The 17,911-nt window shown below is 35.3% G+C and overlaps 3 protein-coding genes across 3 annotated transcripts; 2 read left to right on the top strand and 1 right to left on the bottom strand.

Annotated features, from left to right (window-relative positions):
• Positions 1-75: 75 nt before the first annotated feature.
• On the bottom strand, positions 76-6,526 carry LOC8274984 (DEAD-box ATP-dependent RNA helicase 3, chloroplastic). The gene is made up of 10 exons (XM_002512556.4): positions 5,895-6,526; positions 5,228-5,358; positions 4,686-5,100; positions 4,158-4,256; positions 3,325-3,549; positions 2,535-2,912; positions 1,965-2,108; positions 1,736-1,831; positions 1,268-1,578; positions 76-512 (listed from the first exon to the last, which is right to left on the bottom strand). Exons 1-10 carry the CDS (start codon positions 6,333-6,335, stop codon positions 434-436), a joined length of 2,319 nt encoding a protein of 772 aa, XP_002512602.1. The 5' UTR covers positions 6,336-6,526; the 3' UTR covers positions 76-433.
• Positions 6,527-7,501: 975 nt separating this feature from the next.
• On the top strand, positions 7,502-11,635 carry LOC8274983 (transmembrane protein 184A). Its single transcript, XM_002512555.4, has 6 exons — positions 7,502-8,211; positions 8,304-8,377; positions 9,087-9,236; positions 9,541-9,826; positions 10,469-10,702; positions 10,824-11,635. The coding sequence occupies exons 1-6, from the start codon at positions 8,056-8,058 to the stop codon at positions 11,184-11,186; spliced, it is 1,263 nt and encodes a 420-aa protein (XP_002512601.1). The 5' UTR covers positions 7,502-8,055; the 3' UTR covers positions 11,187-11,635.
• A 1,669-nt stretch (positions 11,636-13,304) lies between these two features.
• LOC8274982 lies at positions 13,305-14,115 on the top strand. Its single transcript, XM_015714957.3, has one exon. It carries the CDS (start codon positions 13,630-13,632, stop codon positions 13,975-13,977), a length of 348 nt encoding a protein of 115 aa, XP_015570443.1. The 5' UTR covers positions 13,305-13,629; the 3' UTR covers positions 13,978-14,115.
• Positions 14,116-17,911: the final 3,796 nt, after the last annotated feature.

Below are 17,911 nucleotides of genomic sequence, written 5' to 3'. Positions count from 1 at the left end.
CCAATCTTTTGGGTCAGCACGTTCTAAAAGGTTACACCAGAGTCTCATGGTAATAATTGAACATAAACAGCTTTATGACAAAAAACAAGAAATACATACTTTAGAAAATCAGCTACAAAGTGTTAATATCGAACCACTATTACTTGACAGAATCAAAGATCAATGGAGCCACTGCCCAAATAAATTCCGTTACATTGCACCTCTCATGAGGGGCCAATAATTTCAATGTCAGATTCCATATTGGGAGAGCAGGGCTGCGGAAAGTGTATACAGACCAATTGAAAATTGGACTCCCAAGTCTCAACTCTTTTCCTGGGAAGAGTCGCAGGGCCCACGTATGCAAACAAAAAACTAGTAGCACAAGAATTCCCAATGCAGCAACCTCTGACTTGTTAAGCGTGTGCTAAAATCCCTGATTTATAAGGCAATACGACTAGAAATCTAACTTGTTGGGACAATCTGACGCTCTGTGTCCTGACCTCCCGCAGTTAAAACAAGAGCCTCCGAAGCTTCTGTTATGAACAGAAAAAACATATTGTCAAATTCTGAATAAAGTTAAGTATTATGTATTAGGGGGGGGGGGGGGGGGGGGGGGGGGGGGGGGGTGGTAGGGGTTGGGAGAGGAGGAAAATGAAGACCAATTTGTGTGAAAGTGTTCTACAGGAAATACGTTATCAAAACCATCCATACAAAAACATGAAAGTCAAACATGACACTTATGAAACCAACCCAAAAACATAACAGTTGCAACAAAAATTATAACTTCTTGGTGGCTGACATCAGGCATATAACTGTTACCTCTCTGCTTCCAGTTATACATATGAATCAGAAGTCATATTTAAATCTTTATTCTCCCAAAATCCTAAACTCTTCTTGAAAACAGTGACTCGTTTCACATGTAAAGAGTTAAGGAAAAAACAGGTTCTGCATGAAATATTCCAATTAGAGTTCCTGAATCCGATTTCTATAGTAGCTAGCTAATTACTCGACCGTCTAGCAAAAGATTACTGGCTCACTTTAGTTCTACCCCGACAACCATGAACTTATTATGCTAATTCTCATCTGTCCTTCTGTATCAAATTTCAGTTGAAAAAAAAAAAGGAGAAGAAGAGAAAACACTTAGCAGTATGGAATGGACAACATAAAAGGACCCCCTAAACCCTACCCACAACACCAACACCCCAAAAGAGGAATACAACCAAAAAGAATAATTTTGTCAGAGAAAATAAAAGCAAAAACACCAAGTAACTTGTGCAGAATTATATACCTGTCACGGGGAGAAGACCTATCCCTGGGTGAAGACCAATCCCGAGGTGATGACCTGCCCCGAGGTGAAGGCCTGCTTGATCTGCCACCACCTATCAGCCAATCATCACTACTGCTTCTTGAAAAACTTCGGCCACCACGCCTAAATGTATCATCATCATCATCAGAATTTCGGCCGCCGCGACCACCGCCCCAACCCTGTGATGATCTAGAACCTCTCTGGCCCCTGCCACCTCCTCTAGGAGGTCGATCCCTGCTAGAAAACCTGCCATAGAAGTCACTTGGAGGTCCATCGTCTTGCAATGAAGGCAACTGCAAATAAAATAAAAACGATTAAGACTTTTACCAGGTGGCACAATACCCAGATATTAATAATTATATGATAGTCATTTGAGCAGCATATATGCTAGCATGAATATATTGGTCAATTTGGATAAAATAATGAGATTCATCAAAGTCTAAAAACAACCTTTGTGATCTTGGAAATGGTGTTTCCAGGTGGTAGTTGCTTATTCAATAACTCTTTAGCAATTTCCTCTGGAAGATCAAAAACCGCCCCTTGAACCTGATATGCAAAAAGAATAATAGAAAAAAGAAAAGACAAAAACATCACTTGCCCGATTTGATTTTAAGAAGGCAACGCACCTATCAGGAACAACTTTAACTCAACATGTTTCCAACATTATGCTAAACCGTACCTTTTCGTCTGCAATTATATGTATTTTTCCAACTTCATCAGCTGCCGCAGTATAGACATCAGAAAGAAAACCAGTAACAGATCTAGCAGACAGGAATCCTCTAGAATAACTTGGATCCCTGGTCAGTTGCAATGTTGTCCATCCCTGAAATACAAGGTTCAAGTTCAAGTTACTTGCAGGAGCTACAAATACATACGTTTCTTTTGTTGGATAGACTCCTAAAACAGTTAGGTGCCTGAATAAAGATAAAAACTAGCATGATAGTGGTTGAATACGTTTAGCTTCAAATACACTCTCTAAGATTTGGTTGAAGCATGCCTGACAAGTCCAAAGCTTTATTTAATGTATATGCAATTTGAACTTAAAACTCAATCCAATCCCTTGAATTTCAGATTCCCTATTCAGACAAAAAGGTATGTAACCTTGTCGAATTAAAAAAGTTGTTCGTTCCTTGCATGCAGTATCTTATAAGTTCAGAAATTAAATTTAGATATTACAAAGGAACAAATTCCACCAGAAAAATCATGGACTTAAAATACAAGTTAGAAAATTAATGACATGGAGGTTTACCTGCTCATGGCTAATAAGAGAGCGAGATGAAGGGGGCTGAGAAAATCCACTCAACTGTGCCAGTGCTGCAGCAAGGGCACTAGTGCCTTGTTCTTCAATCAATCTCTGGGCAGTTGGGGTGAAAAATCCTACTGACTCAGGATGAACTCCACTTAAAGTGGCAATCACTTGTTCAGCTGAGGATTCCAGAACCTCTTCAGTACCTGGTGGACTAACAAACTCAAACCTGCACCCCACATCACGCTCAAGGGATTTCACTGTTCTTCTTTGACTGCTAGTGAACATCAGAACAGCAGTACCTTCCTTGCCTGCGCGTCCTGTACGACCAGATCGATGCACAAAAGTTTCTGGATCATTGGGAAGTTCATAATGAATAACCTGGAGCACAAGAGTGAACAAGGCAGATTCTTAACATGTAAAGAACACAATCAAGACTTGATAATTGAAATGAAAACTAAAGGACATAGAACAGGTGTTACATCTTGTAATATAAAACATAGAACTTATAATAAGATAAGCTACCAATATGTCCCCGATATCAAAGCTCAAGGACATATCGAACATGCAACTCATGAATGAGCAATGTGCTCAATGTGTTATTCTATATTCTGCTGCATGCATTCCTTAATTTTTAATTTCAATTATGCAGGGAAGATTTGGACTAATTTCTTTTGCATCCCAACTTATCAAGTTAAGAAAATAATAAATTCTCAATACTGCCAACACAGTAATACAATCTTCAAGGTAGTGGAAACTTCTTAATTTAAGGACTATGAAAGAAATTCCATACCAAATCAACATTTGGAATATCAAGTCCACGAGAAGCCACATCCGTGGCAACAAGCACAGTAAACTTTCCTTGCCGAAATCCATTTAAAGTTCTCTCTCTCTGATGCTGAGATATATCCCCATGCAATGCCTCAGAAGCTATGCTATTTGTTAACACCATTGAAACTTCATCAGCATCTCGTTTGGTTTGAGTAAAAATAATTGTCTTTCCACCTTTTGCATAAACCTGAGGTGATGAAAATATTCAGTGCTATAAAACATTAATCAGTACCAAACATAGATTTTGTGCTAACATAATTAATGACAAAATGGGTTTGTGATATGTAAGAAAATATCAACTAACAAAATTTCAAACACTTATATTTAAACTAATATTTGTATCAAAAGAAAATCATTGGCGATTAAAATCAATGTTCAGTAATTTAGAACAAGAAATAACAAAAGTTTGTTCTTCCAAGCACCAGGATCCCAGACAAGAATAGAGATACTCTAAGGACTTGCACATGTAAAGTAAATCCCAATAGCATAAATTCTTAAGTTATTGATGTTAAAGGTACAATTCAAAAATTGGCCAACATCACTTTTGGATGCTACATGGCTATGCTTCCATGTGTCTTAATTCCAAAATTCATTTTTTGTATGTATGTGGCATTCCTCAATCATGAGAAGGTAACCAATTAAATTTGGCAGTCCTAAAAATTTTACTATCTAGTTTCCATAGATTCGTAGGGATATTTATATCTCAACCAATCATTTTAATGTTGTGGAGAAAAGCAAAATCCTTCACAATTACTAATATAAAAAGATTTGAATGGTAGGTCTGATGATTCATACAGTTACAAGATCACTGAGAATGCTTCGCTTTGAAGTTGCATTGGTTGATATGGCGTAAAGTTTGATTCCTTCTGCCAACTTTTCCTCTTGGTCACCAACCTGCAAAAGACATCAACAACAAAATTCAAGATTTTATTTTCAAAACCAATAGCTGTTGGACATGTCCATTCTCTTTGGAGAACAAAAACTGCCACCTGTACATCTCAAGCAAGTGATGTCGCATTAGAGTGGCCAAAAAACAGGAGACACTACAAAATAACATCATACTTCACTTCTTACTACATACTAGCTAGTCATTCTTAACATTTCTTACTCCGTCTCTCTTGCGGACATGGCGCATTTAAAACTTAAAAATCTATAATTCTAGGGTAAAGTGTCATATCAACAATATAATACTTTGCAAAATGAACAAGCAATCCTTCCAAATCCCCAACAAACCCTTGAATCAAAGTAAAATGCAATTTTAAAATAGTAAGCAATGAGAAAATCAAAGAATCTGTACACATCAAGGAGAAACAGGGAATTTACCAAATCAATTTGCAGAGGGTTGTCCAAATATTTCCTTGCCAATTTTTTCACCCAAGTAGGCATGGTTGCAGAGAAAAGCATGCTCTGTCGTTTTGATGGAAGATTTTCTAAAATTACTTCAACATCCTCCTCAAATCCAAATGAAAGCATCTGATCAGCTTCATCAAGGACCAAATATTCAACTTCTCCCAATTTGAGGCTGCCACTGTTTATCAAATCGATAATACGACCAGGAGTTCCAACCACAACATCAACCCCACGAGAGAGAGCATTTCGTTGCGTTATGTATGAAACCCCTCCATAAACACAAACAGTGCTCAAGTAAGGTGCAGACTCGTTAATTTCCTTCTCCACTTGCTTTGCTAATTCACGAGTAGGTGCTAGGACTAAAACTCTAGGAAGCCGACCAGTTCGTCTGTAAATAAGAAGGTAATGCATCACACTTATGGAAAATAACTTAAGGGTAATCAGTAACCTTTATTCACTTGTTTGTTTAACATATCCGCAAATGCTTTTGATTCATGGATCTGATTGAATAGTACCTCTGTGAACTTTTATCATCTTCAGTAATGCATTTAATAATTGGGATCCCAAAGGCTAATGTCTTCCCAGTCCCAGTCTTTGCACGAGCAATTAAATCTCGACCTTCTAGTGCAGGAACTAAAACAGCTCTCTGCATAATTGGCAAGAGAAAACAATAAGAGAAGTATAAGGTTTGGCTTTAAGAATAGTGGGTGCAAGTTGTATTGAACAACAATCAACCACCACTTATAAACATTTTACAACCAAGACTCCATTCAGCCATTTGCCACTCTCATGAAACTCAAACAAAGCCTCTATAATGCGGCTAGATTGTCAAGCATATCTCATTATTGCAGTGAGTAGGTAATAGAACCACAGTTCATTAGCTAAACTCAAAGTGCATATTGAAATGGTAAAAGCATGAAATCTACACATATATGCTGAGTAAGGTTATTAGAAAAGGAATGGCTTGAGCAGATCAATCTTTAACTTTTCTTCAATAGTAATAGTATTTTGGGTTGAAATGGATAAGCATTTACATGTAGGACTCACTAAATATAAACTTTCCACCTAGAAATGAGCTCAATTATATATCAAAATCCCAACTTTCCTGTGTCGACTTTTCTTAAAACAGTAGGAAAAAACAAACAAGGCGAAGAGGATAAAGAAGAAGAACAAGAAAAACACCTGAATAGGGAAAAGGTGAGTAATTCCACGCTTCTCAAGGGACTCAACAAGCCTCTGAGGCAAACCCAGTTTAGAAATAGCAAGTTCATCATCATCAGGAAGACTTTCACCAGCACCATCATCCTCATACCCTCCACTGCTAACATCATCATTATCTTCGTCTTCATCAAAATCAGAAAGACGACCACCAAGCCCTTTAAAAGCCTCCTCACTAAGAATAGAATTAGGAGCAGCAATAGCAGAAGTAACAAAGGAAGAATGCCCGTGTCCATGTCCATGTTTATTGTTATAAAGACTGCAACTTTGAAGAACCAGAGAATTAAAATGAGGCTTATCGGTTGTGGGTATACTTAAAGTTGTTGAATTTGTCTTTCTACTTGATAGCTCTACAGAAGGAGTGTGAAATATAGAAGAAACTCCTAGAACTGAAGAAGTTGCCATTATTATGTTTCGGGTAGCCCTTTCTCCACAGTATTGAAAGGAGAGAAAAGGGTTTAAGAGAGAAGTGGGTATGGAGAAGAAGAGTGGATATCTAAGAGTAGTAGAGAAGGATAAGGCAAGAAGCTTCAAAAATGTAGGACTCAGAGAGCTCCACCTCGCTTACAATCTTCTCTCTTATAATATCAGTGTTAAAACTTGGTAGATATTTTCCAGTGCAATTTTTAAACCCTAAAACAAAAATGATTTTCTTTTTTATTTTTTCCTTCTCGACTATTATATTTTACTTGATTTTTTTTCTTTTTTTCTTATAGTTTCTGCCACTTGAATTCGGTTTCGTTCTCTTCTTTAGTTGGTATATAAAGTATTTTTCTTTTAAATGTAATAATAATATATATTATTAGGAAGTTATATTTCATAAAATAATATTATCATTTTGGACTTTTAGTAAGATTTACTGAATTAGATTTATAAGAAGCACATAGAAGGTGGCATGTTGGAAAACCGTTCCCTTATGCAAGCCTCTTCTAGCTTAGAGTTTCTTAGCAACATTAGCTAATCTATAGCAATTTTTGAAAATTTAAATATAAAAATCTTAAGTTATTAATATATTTATTTTTTATATATAAAACTTTGACTTAAAATATTATATGAATACATAAATTTTATAATTACCATATAATATATATATAATAAATTCTATATTTTATATTTTATACTAATTAATAGAGATTTTCTAGTTATTATATTATTTTTAATTGAAGAGGTTTTAGAATTTTAGTTTTAGATATAGAGAATATTAATTATATGATATTTGTTTGTTCTAGAAGTACGTACAAATTTTTGTTTTATTATATATATTTATGATAATTAATAATATTTTTAGAATAAATATTAAATTACTATAGTAATAAAATATTAAAAATTTTACTAAAAGAACACTTAAAATATTTAATTAATATTCGACACATTCTTCTGAGTATTAAATTAAAAAATCTAAATAGTTATTTGAGTTGAAATATAACTAAATTAATCTACATTTTTGTGTTTAATCAAAATGTTCCTTTTAATCTTTTATTTTTAAAAGAAACTAATAAATGAACTAACAATAAAAACAAATGATTATAAAATTAAAAAGTAATGTATCAGCAGTTTCATCTAACAAAGAAAAATAAAATTTAGAAGTCTCCATTTCTTATGTGCTAAGAATTTTAATTTTACATCTTCAAAGAGATATTTGTACATTTTCTTAGTTTTGGTTAGAGAACGGATAAAGCTGCAGGATTATAGTAATCCAAAAGACAGCGAGACAACAGCAAGTGCCGCCATTATTGGGTGCCAGTGGAGCACATCCTCCGTCTTGTCGTCGGTCCTTCCCCCCCAACCACCACCGCCGCCGTCACGCTCTGTCACCGTTCCTTTGCCTCCTTTCGTCTTAATTTTTCAGATCTCAAAATTTGTTGCCAGGTCTTACCTAATCAATTTTATTAAATTCAATTCATTTCCCTAACCTAAACTCTTTCCTTTTTCTTTTCTCTCAGTTACTAAATCAAACCTGTTTCCTTTGCTTTAAGTTTTGTTAAAATGGAGTTAGGGTTTCTAATTTTGTCTCTTTGACTATACACCTCTTATTCTATCGCCTCCTCCAATTCGAAAACGAGGAGGCCAAGGCCAATCTTCAAAAAAGCTTTGATTTTTGGAATAGAGTTTTCTTGTTGTTGCAATGGCAGAAGTGGTTCCATTATACTACAGCATAATTGCATTTATTTGCACATTTGGAGCAATAGCTTTGGCTGTTTTTCACATCTACAGGCACTTGTTGAATTACACTGAACCTACTTACCAGAGATATATCGTTCGCATCATCTTTATGGTTCCGGTCAGTCCTTCATTTAATTAACTTGCTATATTTGTACATTCATCTTTAAGTTGTTGCTCATCTTTTAAACTTTTTGCTCAATCTGTCGACAGGTTTATGCATCAATGTCTTTTTTGTCTCTTGTTTTGCCTGCAAGTGCAATCTATTTCAATTCCATACGAGAAGTGTAAGCATTTCTATGCTCTGGAGATTGTTTTCTTTTAAATTAGGAAATGTATAATGGTTTTTATTTCCTCAAACATGAAATGATATCAACCCATCTATTTGCTTAGATGCATGCATTGTATATAGTTATGTCCAGAAGTAAATAGCCTCGGTTGTTGTATTGTTGGTGATCTCATGTAGTTTGGTCTAGACTTTAGTCATTCAACTTGGTCGAACAAGTTCATCCCCTTTGGGTGCTGGTGGCTTTTGCCTCAATTTTGAGAGGTCAGCATTGCCGCCGAGATGAATGGCATAGTGTTTTTTAGTAGCCCCTTTGAGGCTGTTGTGAGGTCTCAGGGGTTGCTTTTCAGTTTGATGCATACTGACCTGCTGTTAGTTGCTATCTATATTTAACCATTAGATCTAATGCTATGTTTAGCAGCAGCATAGGTCAACCACCTGTCACGGCCCATTTCAAACAAATGGATGCAGACAGCATATGAAATAGCAAGCAGAAGAAAGTAGGCTAGCATTGGACCAGATTTTTCCAATTTTGCATTAGTATTTTATTTTGAAATCTAAAGTTTAGGATCATATCATCTAAAATTTAGCCTGAAATGAAGAGGTTAGTGGTTTCCTGCAATTACTAAGTCTTACAATGAGGGGAATTAGAATCTACTTTCTTCTGTATCATATGCAACAATATGCTAATATTTTGTTAACTATTACAGTTATGAAGCCTGGGTCATTTATAATTTCTTGTCTTTATGCCTTGCTTGGGTTGGTGGCCCCGGAGCTGTTGTGCTAAGTTTAAGTGGTCGGATACTGAAGCCATCATGCTGTCTAATGACATGTTGCCTACCCCCAATACCACTAGATGGGTGAGTCTCTTATTTTTATTATATTAATTAATTGGTTCTACAGAAATCTCATTGTCTACTTTGCTTAGATAATTTACAGTTTGCAGTCAATAATCTATACTATTTTAAATGCCACAGGCCACAGCCACTTATGTGTTTCTACTTTTTTCTTTTCCTCACTGATTCAAGTGCTATAAATTCTCACTGTGATTTTTCACATCTTAGGAATTAATGATGGGGTAACATCCTGTAAAAAATCCTATACATTGGTTTTCCTTTCCCTCAAGAAAAGTTTTTGACTGAATTTGTGCTTGATAAACTGCAGGCGATTTATAAGGAGGTGTAAGCAGGGATGTTTACAGTTTGTGATTTTAAAGCCTATCTTGGTTGCCGTTACCCTCGTACTTTATGCAAAAGGGAAATATAAAGATGGAAATTTCAGTCCAAATCAAGCGTACCTGTATCTTACCATCATCTATACAATCTCATACACAATGGCTTTGTATGCTTTGGCTTTGTTTTATGTGGCATGCAGAGATCTTCTTCAGCCCTTTAATCCAGTCCCCAAGTTTGTTATCATTAAGTCCGTTGTTTTCTTAACATATTGGCAGGTAGGGTTTTCTTACTGGTTTGTATTCTCACTTTTTTTCAGATACTTGGTCTCATTTCAACCTTTATGTTGCTCCAGTTTTCAGGCTACGTTCTAGTTTATGAAAGATAGTTAAAATGATTTTAAATGGCACATTTCTTTTTAGTGAAAATTGCTGCCATACCTGTATCCAAATTGCATGGCTTCTTGTCTGTGTAACTAAGACTGGAATTGCTGCATACAGTTTATCCAGTACATGAGTTCCAGATGATGTTCTGGGTCATTTATACTGTTTACCTTCTTTGTTGCCTCCATAAGTTCCGTCTTCTTGCCTTCCAATAAGTTAATTTTTTATTCAAGTTTTTGTATCTGGCCCTATCATCCCTTAATTATTTTAGGTGTTATTTAGACTCATTACCTGAAAGTCCCATCCCTATGTTTTATGGGACTTTCACTTCCTAACTGGTGTCTCTTTCACTTTCTAAGACCTCTTATGTGCATATTTCCTATCCAGCATCAATTTAGAAGGCTTCTGTTTGACTGTTATGTGATTGTGACTCTGATTATACATAAAAAGCTGATTGATCTCTCTGTTTTTGGTGTTAGATAAATGTGCTCGTGCATGCATTTTCTCAGCATATTTTGATTTTTCTTTATCCTGTAGGGAGTTCTGGTTTTTCTTGCTGCCAAATCTGGATTCATAAAGGATGCAGAGGAAGCTGCTCAATTTCAAAATTTTATCATTTGTGTTGAGATGCTTATAGCTGCTGTGGGCCATCTTTTTGCATTTCCATACAAAGAGTATGCTGGTGCAAACATTGGTGGATCTTATGGTTTAACAGGAAGCCTTGCACACGCCTTGAAGTTAAATGACTTTTATCATGACACTGTTCACCAGGTGTGTGACTAGCATAGATTTATACATTGGTATGGTCTTTTTCTTTCCTTTCTGCAGAAAAGCATGTTTCCTTTATGTACTACTTGACCTATGTTAACAAATTTTGCCTACAATTTTGCAGTTTGCACCGACATACCATGATTATGTGCTCTACAACCATAGTGAAGGTGACGAGGGAACAAGAAAGTATCGCTCACGCACCTTTGTACCAACTGGCCAGGAAATGGATGCTATTAGGAGAAACAAACACATGTTTGGAAATAAGCTGGACGAGATTCAACTCTCTAGTCATTCATCTTCTGGCACAAGCACTCCCAAAAATATCGTTTCAGCACCAGATTCTGTACAACGTGATACCATGAAATCTTCATTACTTGTGGATGCATCAAATTCTTTTACACCATATGACATGTCTCTTATTGACATGGACTTGTCCAGTTACCCTGCACAAGTTCCTGCTGCAAATGAAACTGGGATTAGGTGAAAATAATGGAGAAATTGCAGTAAATAGGTAAGAAGGATGTCCTTGGAGAAGAGAAAATTAAAGAGGAATATGAGGTGGTATTTGTACTTTGGGGAAGCATCTTATGCTTAGTTGTGTGCTGAAACTGTTGATAATTGTCTGCAGAGTTAAATCCTTTATGCTCTCTTTCGATTGGTTCATGCGTTGTACGTCTGATGCTAGGCTTCCCCCTGATTATCATTAGTGGCCTGCTATCCTGGGTTATTCAGCTCGATTGCCATCTGGTTTGTAGATATGGAACTTTTTAGTTCACCGTACTTGCAACATTAGAATTCCAAAATGAAAATGGGTTATTGAATTGTTGATTTCACTGTTGTGCATTTTGGGGTTGTCCGCCCTGTTGCCAACTGATCTGTAGATACTGAACTTATCAATAGTCAAATTTGCTACTTCACAGTTTCGACTTTCAACGTGATATTGGGTTTTGGATTGGTTTTACCATGCTCGTTTCAAGAGTTTCTGTTGTCTTAGAAGTTCCTTGGCTTGAAATTGGTTGTTTCTAATGCACTTCATTGTTATTACTATTATCTATATTGTGATAATTATTACTGCGACCCAGCTGCCTATTCTGCTTCACCTTTTTTTTTTTAATGGATTTCAGTTAGTATCCTTCTTTCCTTCAGGTGAGACTGCAATTTTTTATTATCTTTTTTGGTTAGGCCACAGGCTTTCCTTCAAATTTGCATTGTGGGTTAGTATCTATCTGATACTGTTTATGTTAGCCCGTAAAACTTGGGCTATGTTATGAGGAATGGTTATCTTTTTTTTTTTCCATCAATTCTGCTATGGGTTTTTCCACAATTGATGTGGATGCAACTGTATCCATTTGTGGGGTTTCGGATGGATGCAAGGAATAGTCAGTACTACTTTTAAAATGATTTTTCAATAAATCTTTTCATGTATTTGAAGTTGAGAATTGATGTTTCATATTACTAGAATCTGATGAAATTATGATGTTTCGTATTACCATAATAAGCATCTTTTTAACTGCATTTGAGTTAATAATTTTGACAATTTCAGAACTCAGTTAAAAGGTAATGTTCAGCTGAGAAATTTACCTTTCTAGTTCAAAATTCCATGGATGGCATTTGTAGCATTTGCATTTGCTTGTCTGAAATGACAAGATCTAGCCTCCATATATAATTTATTTCTTGGACAACAAGGTTCTCTATTATTACGAATATAGTCTCAGATTAAGATATGGATCTGGATTTGAAATTCCTTATGGATCATCAGCCTTTGTGTAAGAAGCACTTCATTCATCCATGCAAAGCTGTACATACGTAATTGTGTTATTTAAGGTCTTTGAGTTTTGGTAACTTACGTTGACATCAAGATATGTATAGTTGCATGGTCAGATAAGACCTTTTCATTTGAATGGTTAAACTTGCAAGGCATCACAATGTACTAACTTACTTAATATTTTATACCTGTCCTGATTATCTTCTAACCTGTGTTTTAATCCCAACTCTCAGATCCAAGCACCCTGAAAAATGCTGTATTTTCCTTTTCTTTTTCTTTTTTCTCAACTCCAATGCTTTTCATGCATGCATCGACCATATCCCTCCTCTTCACACATAAAATATTTTAATTATATTATATTATATGGGTGATTAGGTTAGTAAGTTGAGTTATTGGTGCCTGTTTGAGATTTTTTATTTTATTTTAAAAAAGTGATTCAAATGTCAAAATTGCCTAAAAATAATTTTGGATTAACAGAAGGAAGTAAATAGCATTGACCTATAAAATGTGACAGAGATAAAACTTAACATTGACAAAAAGGGAATTCTAATTGGCATGAAGTACCAACTTTGTAGGTTTTTCTTTAACCTAATTATAATTTTGTATTCATCATGAGCTGGAATTAGAAAATAACACAAAGTGATAAGTATAAGATGCTGATTTGTCCATGCTTATATGGATGATGGATGCAAAACAAACCCATTTGAAATCAACTCCCATTTTTCTTCCCCAACCAAATCTCCATCATCATCATCATCAGTAGTTGAGATTAAAAAGAAAACTACAAACGACAGATAAAAAAGTACAGAAGCACAAAAGTCACGTGACCGCCCATCTTATCTCATTCATTGAAGAAGACTTCCCACATGTTAAAGTATATAAGAAGCAAAAAAGTTTGGCTCTTTTTGGCTCCGCTCTCTGCCTATTGTGGCGGCGCTTCGTTCGCCCGCAATTCCTCCCGCAACTGAGCAAATAAATAAATAAAAACCCTTTCACTTCTAACCCAAGCCAAACCCAAATCATCCCCTTCAAATACAGTCTAAAGAACCCTTCTGGTTCTTTTTAAGCTTGCAGAGGGAAAGACTAGATCTTTCTTCTTCTTTAACTAGTTTAGTTCTCTTTCTGTTTCTTCTGCTGGATATTAAACCAGGGTTTCTAGCTAATGGCCTTCGTGAATCGGAACAATGCCCATCTGGGTCCAACTCTGGTAGGAAGAAGTGACTCTTTACTTGGATATACAGAGCATAGCTCTTTGATGATGGAGAAGAGGCAATTATTCTTGAGAAGCTATCAGTTCTGTAGAAAACAGAGCTTATCGGAAAGAATGAAGAGATCTTTAGTCAAAATAAAGAAAGGTATGTGGTTGAGACTACGTTCTGCTCGTAAACTTAGAAGGTTGGTTTGGTCTAGACTCCGTTTTGCTTTCTATTGCCGCCGTCGAAGAAGGTTTCTCCGCCTACTTAGCCCTAACCATCATAATAGCTATTCTTCTTCTTCTTGTTTCTGGTAGGAGAATTCAAGTTCTTTATTTCTTTGTTTTCTCTGTGTTTTTTCTCTTCTTCTTTTTAATGTTTATGATGATCTCGAATATGTTTAGCCTACACATTTCAAGTCTTTACTGGATTGATTACAAGATTCATACGTTCAATTTGTTTTCTATGTGTTATACTATGTTTGGTAGGGTGGAGAGAAAGGAAAAGAAAATATTGGAAACTTCATGTGCATGTGAGAAATTCAAAATTAGTATAACTCGGCAGTTCTGTTTTCTGACTTTCTTTTTATCAAGAAACTTTCTTTCTTCTTTAATCCAGTTAGAGCATGTTTATTAATTTGATATAATTTCAAGTTCTTCAATCTAAAGTCTAGTACCTATGAACCTTGGGTGGTGAAGGCACCAAGAAAATGTTGGAAACAGGACCTTTTTCCTTTCTTTCTTTATTATTCGCATCAGTTTCTAGAACTTGAAGTTGTATATATCCATTTTATATTTTTTTAAACAATTCTATTTTGGGGAACACAAGGAAGGGGAACCCAAATAAGACATGGATAGGAAATGCATATACATTACCATATAGAAGAAGTGAGAATCCCAAGCAAGAAAAAGGAAAGATGGAATGGGTCAACAATTATAGGTATGGTTATGGGTATTGAGGGACGCACCTTTCACAAATTGCCATGTCTTTCTTTTTCAACTTTGGAAAAGCAAAAGCAGCCTTTGGTAAAGGGATTGAATCTTAAGTAAAAATTAGGGTATTTATTCACACAAAAAAAGGGTATTCCTGTATTCATCATGAATGCACTACTTTGACATTTTGAAAGCACTTTCTAATCATTAAGGAAGTAATTTAATCTCGATTCACATACAATCTGGTTTAAGAATAACCACAGTTTAAAAGGAAAAAAAAAGGGAAATTCTTTGGGATTGAAGTTCAAAGTTTGAATTCTCTACGGAGGCTAAAACAGAAAGCCTCCACAGGCCATAAACAAAAAGTCAAGTGCTCAACATAATAGAAAGTCACTAGGGAATCGTGACTTTTACTTTCCATTTACACATGCAATTGCTGTTGAATATGCAACCAGAGCCCCATATTTTATAATGTTCTTTTTCCCTTACAAGAATTCTCGGGTTACCATTTCTCCTTTTTATTTTCCTGATAACAATGGCTACAATTCACGGGATATCCAGTTTTTTAGTTATTGCCTTGCCTTTTGGTGGACTTGACCATTTCAAGTAAGTCTGCTATATTCAAGTGAATGAAGTATAATAGTAAAAAAAAAGAGAAGAAATGGGCGTTTGAGTGCACGAAACTTCCTTGGTTGGGCATGAAAAAGAGATGTAAATAGTTTCACAAGTTTGTCATCTACAGAAATCAACAAGGTTTTGCTGCTTGCACGCAAATGCTACTGCTATCATTGCAGACGTATTATTGGATCATAGTCTTTTAGCTGCTTATCATTATTGGAAATCTAACGTCACTTAGAGGTAGGTTTTGAAGAGCTGATCAATACTCTAATTACATTTAGTCCTAATACTATACTAACAAGCTAAACATCATATATATATATATATATATATATATATATATATATATATATTAGTGTAAATCATGCAACCGAAAGAGCATCTTCCTATACAAGATACTGACAGATCCTGAATTATATAATAGCCCACACGACGCATGAATATAATGATTCAGCATGCACCCGGTTGACCTTCAACTGTACAACTTAATAATGGCTGCAGGAAACTAGGAAATATTGTTTGCTAATGCAGAAGCATGTCCCTTGTTTTTTCTTCTCTTTTGTTCCTTTTCCATATACAATAGAGATGGATTACTTGGAGCCCTGTGTTTTCTTCTTTTAGCTGTTTTCTTTTAGTTCTTAGTAAGTAGTCAGGGTAGGGTGTCACAGGCCAATTTTCATGTTTCATACATGATCTGAGACTGACGAGAAAGAAACAACTCTTAGATGTAATGTTGGCCTGCTGCCTTCACGATGAAAGAAAAGAGATTTTAATTGCTGAGCAATGAGCTTGCTAAGCGAAGTGGAAAATTTACATGGAGAAATAATATTTGTTATTCTTGAATAGATCTTCCTGACCAAAAAAAATTCTTGAACAGATCTTGAAACCATATAAAATGGGAGATTACACAAAGTAAAAGATTTACTGTACAACTGGTAATTTAATATGGGATGGCTTGCAGCAGCAGCTAACCTCATTAATACTAGAACATTTTATATTGCAGGATCAAGTTCAAAGGCTGGTAGAGAATAAATGGAAAAGTAGCATACATGGAAAATGTGTAAAAAAGAGGAATAGCTGCGGTCAAATATAATTCCATTCCTTTGATTCATAACTTGATATATAGATCCATCCTGTTTACCTCACTCTGAATGTTTCTGAAGTCCGATTACTGAGTCAATTTAATCTTGGGAGAGGTGATAAAAGTTGGGCTTATTTTCTACTGCTTGTTACCTAATTATCACTACCAAACATCAAAGATTCTTTTCAGATTTGGCATGGGAATGGTATGAATGTATGTCGGGCGGGGATGAGTGGCAATGTTCAACACCATGTCATAATATAACACCAGCATGATGTGGAATAATTACAGTGATACTGTTTTTATAATAAATATGTGAAATAAATTTAGTCATATCGTAGGTTGACGCATTAACCTAATTATAACAAATATAATCTTTTGCAAAATTTAATTTCTATTAGTTTTCTTTTAACTAAGTCTTTTCTTTTAATTTTTTTTATACATAGAATATAAAAAGGTGTTTTATTTCATATATATATCTTATTTATGGTATTTGTGTCCTATCATCCATTTAATAAATAGATTGTGCATGCATTTATAATTTTGACGCTATTAGCTTACTGTATTGTGTTCAGGTTAATGCAAATTTTGTTATATTTATGTGTTGATACCATATAAACATGGCCTAATAGTACAATTTGGCAACCCTAGACTGACAGGGATGCATATTTTGGTTTCAAACTATTGAATTAAGCAAATTCAGATTTACAAGCTGTTTATGTTGTGAGGTAGTTCTGACGTCAGAATATATGGTAAAGATTTTTTCAAATAGGCAACTTTTCTTTTGCAAGACTAACAACCCTGAATGTGGTATTATACATTTGATACCTACTTACTGACAATGGCATGAGCCTTTCCAGGTTCTGAGGCAAGCATTTCTTCGTTACCCATCACGGGAAGAAAGCTAAATCAGTCATCACCACTATCTTGAAGGGGAATGTTAACTTCTCTAGATTAACAAATCCTACATCAAGAAATCAACAATAAGTAGTAGATTAGAACATGAACTAAGAGAGTGTCTTAAGTGACTTAGTCATTTAGTACATCCTGCAAGAGATTAGTGAATTACAAGGGTATTAGTTGGTATTTGGATTTGCCTCCCATTTTAATACAAATTATATTCTTAGACAAAATCACAAGATATTTTTCTTTCTCATTATGAGCTTTCAGATGAGTAAGATTAAGCATCAATTTTATACGTGAAAGCCAAACCGTAGCAGTCCTGAAACTGGGACTGTCAGTATGTTCCCCCTGTAAATGGGCTATCCAAGGTTGGGCTACTATTTTTGAAGAATAGAAAAATAAAAAAGAAGCAGAGCTCTCTTAGCTGTGGGCTTTGAATATTAGGCATTAACTAGAGTTTCACAATTAAACAAGTCCTAGCCGCTTGTTGCTGGTAGTGTCACTCTCAAACAAATAATTAGCAGCTGTCTTCTTCGTTAAGGTACAAATCTGACCAAACATTTCATACCCTTGACTTGATCACAGGCTAATCTCTGTCAATTAAATAAAGAAACATGTAAGTTTTGGTTTTGATTGATAGATTAGAACCATATACATTCCTTTGTGTTGCCAAATGATTGGTTATATCACTAGCTATATCCTACATAAGCAGCAATC

The sequence above is a fragment of the Ricinus communis genome, chromosome 10, assembly GCF_019578655.1.
Source record: "Ricinus communis isolate WT05 ecotype wild-type chromosome 10, ASM1957865v1, whole genome shotgun sequence".
Lineage (NCBI taxonomy): Eukaryota > Viridiplantae > Streptophyta > Magnoliopsida > Malpighiales > Euphorbiaceae > Ricinus > Ricinus communis.
This window is presented reverse-complemented; position numbering and strand designations above follow the sequence as displayed.